We start from the raw sequence: 10,382 nt of genomic DNA on the forward strand, positions 1-10,382 counted from the left end.
AAAAAACAGCGTGCCTCTTTTGCCCCACACACCTGACTCACCTAACCTCACTCCATGTGGCTTGTTTTTGTTTCCTCTAATGAAGAGGGGCATGAAAGGACAGCGATATGACAATGTATAAGAGGTGAAGAAAATAAATGAGCGAGGCTCTGTCAGCCATCCAAACAGATTAGTTTGAAAAATGTTTCCAAGGATGGAATCACAGATTTGACAAATGTATTCACAATGTACTGGAGAGTACTTTGAAGGTGATAAGGTTGTTTTGTAATAAATAAATGAAAACATAGCCTTGGGAAAAAAAATCCAGTTTTTTTTTTTGGGGGGGGGCGGAGTACCCCCTCGTATTTCTCTCTCTCTTTTTTTTCCAAACTAGGAAAACAGAGATGTAACTTGCTCATGGCCAGAGATAGTAAATGTCAGAACTAAAATTAATGCCTCTGTCTCTCTGACTCCAGACCACACTCATGCTTTTAGTATGCTGAACTACTCATTAATTCATCCATCCAGTGATTAGTTCATTGGTCCTTGCCCTGAACCAATGTCAAGCCTCTTTCTCTGGGGATGCTTACGGACAAATGGGCGAGTCCTCCCTCAGATCCTGATTAGATGCTAAAGAGAGACAAAGGGGCTGGGAAGACCAAATCAGGTCCCTTAGCCACTGACACACATTTTCCTCACGATTGAGAACTGCTTTACACAAGCTGCGTTTCTATGCTTTGCTTCATTTCCCCAGTCTCCCGCTGGGTCTCCTTCTTGTTTGGTGAAGGCTTGATGGGTTACAGGAGATGATGCGTGACCAGGAATCTAAGAGTCAGGATCCCTGAGCCAAGAGCTGAGGGCTGCTAGAGGGTCTCTTTCAACTGACCCGCTCTTCCTGAGACGTGACTTCTCTCCCAAAACCTGGCCTCCATTTTCTTTTTAAAATCAGTTGTAAATTGGTCTTTTAGCTTTTAAATTAAATTCATGATCATAGGGAAAAAGTTGAGTGAATCCATGAAATGGACATTTTCTTTAATCCCCTGAGAAAAACACCATTATGGATGAGCATTTGTTACTCTGCTTGTTTTTAATGCATGCTGTCTTGTATGCCATTATTATGTTTTCATCAGAATGGACTTTTATCACACAGTACACTGTCTGTATCCGATTCCATTTTATTTATTTATTTATTTTTAACTAATTTTTTTCTGATTCCATTTTAGACACCTTTGCACATCAGTACAAGCACACTCACACTGTTCTTTTGATATCAACGCTGACTTTTAATGGCGCCTTCCATTAGAACCCTTCTTGTCCCCTTGACTGACTGCTCTAGATCTGTTTTGCTTTTAATGTGGCAGAGCTGGTTGGGGCATCCATTTTATTAATTTCTTTTTTCTTTTTACTATGAAGAGAAATTATAGGAACCTTATTTTGTATTGCCTTGTCTTTGGTGAGGAATTCTTAATTCAACTAAAAAGGCTCTAGGGCAAGAGAGAAAGCAGCGTTCAGTTTTAGCAGTGGGGGTTTTACGAGAGAGCGATGTACAGAATGATCAGCTATAGGCAACTTGAACTCCCAAGTCTCTGAAAGAACAGGCAAAGGCAGTTCTAGGAGGCCATGTGGCAGGGACAAAGGACCAAGTGAATCTGTTTCATCTGCTCAGCCATTGCTACATTAATTCATTGACTTGACTTAGATCATGGGCCACCCTTTGCCAGGACCAGATAGAATACCTTGATTGACAGTCCTACTATACTACTTGCAGCAAGGGTTGGGTTTCTCCCTTTAAAAAAATTAATGGGGTGTACTAAGAATTGGTGGACTGGCTCCATGCTGACAAATCACTTGAGGTGTGCAATAGAGTTCATGAATCTGGAACATTGTGCACAGGTTTGCATCTGTTTCTCCCCAGGACGAAGAACATGTTAGGAACCATTATTTCAGTCTTGTCTACTTCATCTGGTCATGCGTGAACTAAATGATGCTATCAATGGATACCCAAATAATAACAAATGCCTCCCTCTTTTTCTTTTTGGTCCTCAGCCCGGTTTCTGGGTGGGGCTGTCTGGTTCAGTTAAAGTCACTGACTGCTGTTGCCAGGAGGTTTGGGGTTACCAACCAAAGATACAAATTTCGCCTTTGTTTTTTTGCAGGGACCTGTTTGCTTCAACCTACACGGAAACCCACTATACCCCAAGTGGAAGCCCTCAAACTACCAGGCTGAAGTCTGAGGTAAGTTCAATCTCGGTGAAGCACCTGCCCTATCCAGTTGCCATTTGGCAAGTGATGGCGCTGGTAAAGCCAGAAGTCCTTGCTTCCCCTGATGATACAAGGTGCATGTTCCTCACTTTATGTTAATTAAAAAACAAAAAACAAACCAAAAAATCAGTTGTCACCGAGTCAGTTCTGACTCATGGTGACCCCAGGTGTGTGAGAGTGGGATTTTGCCCTGTAGGGTGTCAGTGGCTGGAACTCAGAAATAGATTGCCAGGTCTTTCTTCTGAGGTGCTTCTGGCCATGCAAGTGAACTCTCTGGACCATCTGGGGACACCTAATGATACTTATCCACATTTTAACAAAACCTTAAGTGAAAGAAATTATTTTCCCCAAACCCTGTCATCTCACCTGATCCCATGTCTTTATTTCCTCTCTGTGCATGAGCTTTCCAGAGTTACAACCTCCTTGCACACAAATTTTGTTATGTGCCTTTAAAATGTTTAAACTTCCTATTGTAGTATAATATTTTATCTTGTACTTCCATTTTTTTCCATGAAATTTTTGAAGCCTCCTCATGTACATAAAATGCACTATTTTAACCATTTTTAAGCAGCGACGTTATTACCATATATACTCGTGCATAAGCCGACCAGAATATCAGTCAAGGCACCTAATTTTACCACAAATGCTGCATCAAAAATGTGCTGAAAAAACTCAGCTTATACACAAGTATATACGGTACATTCATAACATTATAAAGCACCATGATCTCTTTCCAAAACTTCTCATTACGCCAAACAGATGCTTAGTACCTACTAAGCAATAACTCCCCACTTCCCCCTGCCTCTGGTAACCACTAATCGTAGCTTGCTTTTTTAAAGCGATTGTAAGCTATCGAGTTTGTTTGCTTGCTTTTCTGTTTTGCTGCTGCCTTCATTCCCTCCCCCACAGTGGTTTTGAGGCGGGACGTTTGCACAGTCAAATATCTGTCATTAAAAAAAGGGCTTTTCAATCGGCTTTTCAGTTTGTCTTTGCCACACACCCCTAATGGGCATTTAAAGGAGTGAATCATCCATATTTCATGGTTTGCTAGCTTTTCGTGTGGAGTTAGTAGGATCAAAGCAGTGATTCTCAACTAGGAGTGCTATTACACACACATACGTACGTAGCTTTGTCTAATGACATTTTCGATGATCACAAACGGGGTGGGAGTGTTACTGGCATCTAGTGGGTAGAAAGCAAGGATGCTGTGGGACTCACCCAGAGGATTATCCAGCCCATAATGCCAGTAGTGCCGAGGTTAAGATCAGAGTGACCTTCATACAGCATCTAAGCTGCTAAGGGAGGGGAAGGAGAAGGAACTAAAAGGTGGGACTCTGGAGAGAACAGCAGTAGCCTTGTGCCTCTGGGGCCAAGCATTAGGGACTTTAGTGACATGGGCACCTGGACAATGTGATGTGGAGGACAGCAATGGGCTCTCTGTCCCCAAGGTCACTCAGAACCAGACTCCCACATGGCCTCTTGTGTAAGATACTGCTGCAGGCTTCAAGAACATCTAGCAAGACAAAGACAGTGACAAGCTTTTTCAATCATCAGGAGTCCCCTGGAAGCAGGTCATTGAGCATTTCTTTACCATCTGAAAGGCTGGAGGGTTGAACCCACCCAGGGGTGCCTCTGAAGACCCAGAGATTTGCTTTTGAAAGGTCCACAGCCTTTCAGAAGTCTCTGGTCAACTGTTCAACCCTGCAAAAGCAGAGTCTCCACTTTTCTGAATCTACTTAATGACAACTAATGGCAATTACAACCGTCAGTTTATCAGATCACCCCTGAGGGACGAAAAGGACACAGGGCAGTTACGTGTTGACGGGAGTGGTCTGGGGGTGAGCTAGGCAAGCAGTGGGCTGCTGATTGCAAGGCCCACAGTTGATCCCCACCTGCTGCTCCCCAGGAGAAAGACCAGACAGTCAGCTCCCTGAAAGATTTAAAGTCTGGGAAGCCCTATGCAGGGTCACTATGAATCATAGTGGCCCAATGGCAGTAAGCTTTTAAGAAATGCTAGCGCTGTGACTAGGTGACTGGGGAGGATTTCTGGATAGTTGGAGGGATCAAGTATCGAAGGGCAAGAGGAATAGAGAAATGAGGATGGTTTGCTGTGAAGACTGCCCTTGAGGTCCAGCTAAGGATAAGGAGTTGGCAGTGTAGGCAGCTGGCATGTTAGTAATTCCTTCTCCCCAGCTTCTGGAAATCTACAGATCCCAAGCACAATGCCCCGTTCTCTGGGCGATGGGGTTAGGGGTGGGTACAGTCATACTTAGAAAGCTCCTAGCCTTGAAGACTTCACAAAATTGCTCTCTTCTGATGATGCCTCCTGCCCCTTCTGTACCCCAGAGCTCAAGAATGGGTCTCAGTCCACAAGTTTGCTATGAGCTCATGCTTCCTGCTGTGAAAGCCCCCGGGGTGGCGCCCTCGGGCCCAGGGAGCTGAGATGGAATGTTGTGAGTTCACGACTCAGATAATTTCCTTGTTCTTGGTGTTCTTTGCCTCAGGCAGGCCTTTCAGAAACAGAGGAACACGGGGTGGGGGGTAGGGGGAGAAGAGCTTCCTTCCCCTCCTCATTAGAACCCTCTTCCTTCTGAAAGGCCCCGCTGACTGAAGCCCATGGACCCAAAACCAAAAATCCTAAGCCTGTTGGGTCACTTCCAGCTCACAACAGCTGGCCCATCTGTGCCAGAGAAGGATTGTGCCCCACAAAGTTTCAAGGCTGTGCCCATTCTGATTGATGGCCAGGTCTTTCATCCACGGCACCCCTGAGTTTTGATCTGTCAGCCTTACCACTAGTCGTCCAGCGCTTCATTTTCTGTACCACCCAGGACCTTGAACTATGAGGCAACTCATTATTTTCTTTTGCCCCTCTCTCAGTTATCTAGTGCCGCTATAATAGGTATGCCACAAGTGAGTAGCCTCCACGAACAGACCTTTATTTCTCATGGTTTAGGAGGAGAGATGTTGGAACTCCGAGCATGGGCTCTTGGGGAATGCTTGCTCGGTTGGCACTGGAAGAGGTCCATAGAGCTTCAACTTCTGCTTCCACGGTTCTTGGAGAGCTGCCCATGTTTTAGCATTTTCTTACCCCATCTTCACCTCTACTCCCTTGTTTCATCTTTTTTTATATCTCAAAAGAGTCGCAAAATATAGCTTACACCAACCCTGCCTTACTAATATAACAAAGACAACCTATTCCCAAATAGGATTAATACCTAGGCATAGTGGTTAGGATGTACAACACATATTCTGGGGGAGCCCTGGTGGCGTTAGCGTGTAACATGTTGCTCTGCTACTTGCAACGTCAGCAGCTTGAATCTACCAGCTGCTCCTTGGGAGAAAGATGAGGCTCTCTGCTCCTGTACAGATTTACAGCCTTGGACACCCACAAAAGCAGTTTTCCTCTGTCCTATATGGCCACTGTGAGTCAGAATTGACTTCAGGGCAATGCGTTTTATGTTTGTAATTCAGAGCATAGTAATCCGTTACTGGATTCTTGTGATCTCCCCGCCCAGTCCCATGTGACACCCAGACAGCGCTCTTTTTTGGAAGCTAACTTGAAGAGAAATGGGAATGCAATAAACCATTGAGCTGTGCTTGACCCAAGCTTTGAGGCCTGCACTCTCTTTCCAAACTTGGCCTGGGTTATCGGGCCTTCTGGGAACCTTATCAAGCCCCATCAGCTAGTCCTGTAGGCTGTAGCCTAATCTGGGTCAGGACATTGGGGGAATGAGCTGTGAATGTGGTCCAATAAAAAGAGCTACAGGGCTTGGGGTCTGAAGGCCAGGTCTGTAGTCTTGGCTTGTCCCAGCTATGTGACCTGAAGCAACCCTTTTGACCACACTGGTATTGGGTTTCCTTGCCTGATAATTGGATATGCTAATATTTGACTCTCAGGGCCTTGGAAGGGTAAGATGAACCATTCATTTTTATGGGAATTTGAATTATGAGCTTGTCCAACCTCACATTTTACAGATGAGGGAATTGAGAGGAACAGAGGAAAAGCAGCCTCTAGAGGGGAGAGGGCATTAGAACTGATTGTGATGATATATCTATAGCTCTTTTAAAAATGACTTAATTAAGTGTTTGATATGTAAATACTCTATCAAGAAAACTGAGGGGGGGAAAAGAACTTGATCAATGGTTGCCATGAGTGAAGGAAGAAGAGAGTTTGCTTAGAGGGCACTGAGTTTATGTTAATGGTGGTGAAATCATTTGGAAAGGGCTACCAATAATGGTCCTAACAACACAAAGGGTATAATCAGTGGCACTGAATTATACACGTAGAAGTTGTTGAACTGGAGAATGTTTTATTGTGTCTATTTTTGCCACAACTAAAAAAAAAAATTATACAAATAACAATGAAGACAAGGAAGTAGAAGATGTTTTAAATCTGATTGTGGTCATGATTGTACAACTCTTCTGGATATGATTTAACTATTGAATTGTATGATATGTGGGTGAAGTGCCAAGAAAACTGTGAAAGAAAGACAGACAAGCAGCCTGTGTAAATTCAGATTGCCCATCGTTGGCCAAGCTCCGACTGGAGTTCATTAAAGTCTCAGACACTTTGATGGTGCTATGTGGAGGAGAGGCAGTGCAGTGGGAAGTGGAAACAAGGATGGGGAAGATAAGGTGTGGGTTCAAATCCCATCAGTGTTAGCATCTGCCCCACCCTCTTTCTGTGAGCTTCAATTTATTCATCATAAATTAGAATGATATTGCTTCCTGTCCTAAATGACTCCTGGTGACACTATTGCATAAACATTGAACTGCTAACCACAAGGTAAGCAGTTCAAACCCTACTCTGAGGGAGAAAAATGAAGCTATCTACTCCCATAAAGATTTATAACCTTGAAAACTATATATAGGGTTGCTATGAGTTGGAATCGACTCAGTGGTTGGGGAGGGAGGTATTTTTGATTCCTGGAGACCATTGAGGGACACAAATGGTTTGTTATCAGCTACTAACTCAAATGTTGGGGGTTCACAACCACCCAGTGGCACTGCAGGAATAGGCCTAGAGATCAATTTCCATAGATTATAGTCAAGACAATGCAGTCCTATTGTGAAGCCCAAGGGGTTCCCTTGAGTTGGGACCCACTCACAGCAGCATATGGTTTTGGTTTTGTTTCCCCCCCTCTCCGAAGCTGACATGGTGCTGGGGGAAGAGGAGGGGGACCCATTGCCCTGGAGTCCCAGCACAATGCCGGCACACTGAGAGTTGTGCAGAGCCTGGAGTCTGGACTTGAAGTGTGGCATGAACTCACGCATGATAGAAAACTGCAATTCTTGAACTTTTCCTTTGAAAAATGGCAATGGTAATATATACCTCATAAGACTGTGGTCAGATTATAAAAATATCATCTGTGCATGCTTTGAACAAATCAACCAAGCTGCACAGACCTAATAACAGTTAATGGCCAGTCATCACATGTGATTACATATGTGGGAATTCTTTGCAAAGCATGTTGTGGAAACTGTGCTATTTTAGAGAGTGCCCAGGCTTTGATGAATGTTAGCAGCATTCCAAAGACAGGAAGATATACAGGGATTCTTCATACCTGACATAGTTAAAGTTTATTGTGCCAACCTGGCCAATAAACACATGTGGGGTTAATTGAAGGGCAGAGAGATAAATGGCTCAGTCAGCCTCACCTTTCCAGTTCGTGGGTCCCTTGCTTTGTGATGATCAGACCAGGGTGCAGCTGCCTTAGCCAGTTCCCTGTTTCAACTGGCAAGGCCCACTTCCTGCAAGACATCCCCAAGGAGAAGCTGCTTGGACCTACCCTGATGTAGCCCTTAGTGCTGGAGCAGCCGTGTGGAGACTCCTGCCAGTGTTGAGATGCTTACATGTTCACTGATTCGGCTTTCCTCCTGTAGTCAGCATCATACTGTGTGTTTTGTGAGATGGAGGAGGACTTTGTGGATTGGGGTTGGACATATGGATTAATGTTGGTCTTGTGGGCTTGGGCAGCACTGGGTTGGGATGTTTGTTTTCTTGATGTGCACTTAACCTTTATACAAAACTCTCTCTTATACATGAGTTTCTATGGATTTGTTTCTTTAAAGTACCCAGACTAATACAATACCTATGCTTGGATTTGATTTCTGTGTATCCGTGGAGGTAGGATTTTCCTAACCCCTCCTTCTCCCCACTTCTTGGAGCACCATTTACCCTATGTTATCCTGTCTCCCCTCCTCAGGAGAACTGGCCTCCTCTTCACCTCTGAATGGCTTTGGAGTACCTGGTCCCCCCAGCTGAGTTCCAGGGACCAGATTTGGAACTTCAGGTCCCAGAGCCCAGCAATGAGTGGAGAAGCCAGGTGCTGGCTGGCACCTGACAGCAGGGCACTCCTGGCTGGATGACACATTTGGTCTGCTCACCTTTTGTCACAGGTGCTGGGTGTAAAGGTGAAACTGAGGCACAAGGAAACAGACAGGCATAACAGACAGGACAAGGGAGAGCTTTATTAGGGGGAGCTCCCAGATGAGGTTCTGTGACCTAGGCCAACGGGTCAGGGAAGTCTTGTTCAGTAGCTGGGGACTAAGATTTTTAAAGGAGTGGTGAGGAATGTATGGCAATTATGGCAATTAGCATATGGGGTCTGGAAACTATGAGAATTGCTTGTCAACTCCTTGCTGCTTTCTTCAAACCTGGAATATCTGGTTTCACTGCTTATCTTATCTGATGCCGTCTGCTGCTGAACCCTGGGGGACTTGCAGGGAAGTACATGCAGGGCCCTGACCTGCTTCTGCTTAGTCCGAACATTCCAGCCTTTGTAGTGATAAAGGGGAATGGATATTTGATCTGACTACTTCCTGCTAGTAGGGGGCAACAGGGAGAGCATTAGGTGCCGGAATGGTTTGGGCCAGCATTGGCAGGTAGGGGGCTGTAAGGATGTAACAAGAGTTGGTTAGCAGTTAGATTGGATATGGCTTTCATTCACTCTTGAAGGAACTTAAAACGACAAGGAGTTAAAAGTAACAGCAAGCAAATTATTACCAGGACTGTCCTTAGGGAGCTGGGACAGAAGACTTCCTCTTGTGTCTCAAAGTGCAGGGGGTACGGACAGAGGGGAAGGGCATCCCCTGGTCACTGTTCACACCCATCAGTCGGAAAGTGATCCAGTAACCCTGAGGGTGTCCCCATCAGATTTAGGGACCCAAGGGAGCGTCCAGGACTCCCTGGGACAGGAAGGCTCCCTGGCACAGATCTGTGGCTTTGTCCAGCAGACAGGGACCTTGGATCAGAGAGAGACACAATGGAAGCTGAGGGGGGGAGTGGGACCTGGCTTTAAGGCTGGTAAAATGAAGGTTGGTCAGGTCTTTTTTCAGGGTGAGAGGAAGGGGAAGCAGGACATTTTAGAGAAAGCACTGCAGGGCCACAGACGCAAAACACACATACAGGTAGAAAAGGCTCAGAGACACCCTCTGTGTTCCATTCCAGGCAGAAGGTGCAGCGACTGCTATGCCTAATGCTAGGAGTCCTGTTATCCACGGGAATCCCAGGGAGTAAACACAAAAGGCTGGAGGCCACATGAAAGAAAATAGACACAGAGAAACGATGGACACGAGAAACTGACCTTATTGTTGCACCCCTTTCGTGGAAAGGCAATTATTTCCAGCTAGAACTAGAGTAGCAGAATAAACCCCTGCAGTGGCGCCCTGAAAAACAGGGACCCTAAGTTCCCATATGAGTTTGCTGGTCTTCAGTGTCCAGAAAGACAAACAAGACAGAATGAATATACACAGAGAGATACTGACTAGAAGTTGCTCGTTCAGACAGGCTCCAGAGGTTCGATAGGAGAAGAGGGGTGGGCTACATCCCAGCGGAAGCAGGGCTGAGCCGTCAGGGAGCCTGCGTCCCTACTTTTCCTGGGTTTTGGGCACCAAACTGAGGTACAGGGAGATGTACAGACATAACTGACAGGACAAGGGAGAGCAGAAACAGAAATAGCTTTATTAGGGGGAGCTCCCGGATGAGGTTCTGTGACCCAGGCCCACAGGTCAGGGAAGTCGTGCTGAGCAGCCAGGGTTTGGGGCTCAGGTTTTTAAAGGGGTGGTGAGGAATGTATGGCAATTATGGAAATTAGCATATAGGGTCTGGAAACTCTGAGAATTGCTTGTCAACGCCATGC

The 10,382-nt window shown here is 45.5% G+C and overlaps 1 protein-coding gene across 1 annotated transcript in view; it reads left to right on the top strand.

Annotated features, from left to right (window-relative positions):
• ADAM19 (ADAM metallopeptidase domain 19) overlaps nt 1-10,382 on the top strand; it is a 111,721-nt gene that overhangs the window by 45,852 nt on the left and 55,487 nt on the right. Inside the window, exon 4 of the mRNA XM_045284582.1 lies at nt 2,136-2,214. Within this exon, the coding sequence (XP_045140517.1) occupies nt 2,136-2,214 (79 nt within the window). The remainder of the gene's footprint in view (nt 1-2,135; nt 2,215-10,382) is intronic.

The sequence above is a fragment of the Echinops telfairi genome, unplaced genomic scaffold (genome assembly GCF_000313985.2).
Source record: "Echinops telfairi isolate 266 unplaced genomic scaffold, ASM31398v2 ScPeMD7_7469;HRSCAF=8507_0, whole genome shotgun sequence".
NCBI lineage: Eukaryota > Metazoa > Chordata > Mammalia > Afrosoricida > Tenrecidae > Echinops > Echinops telfairi.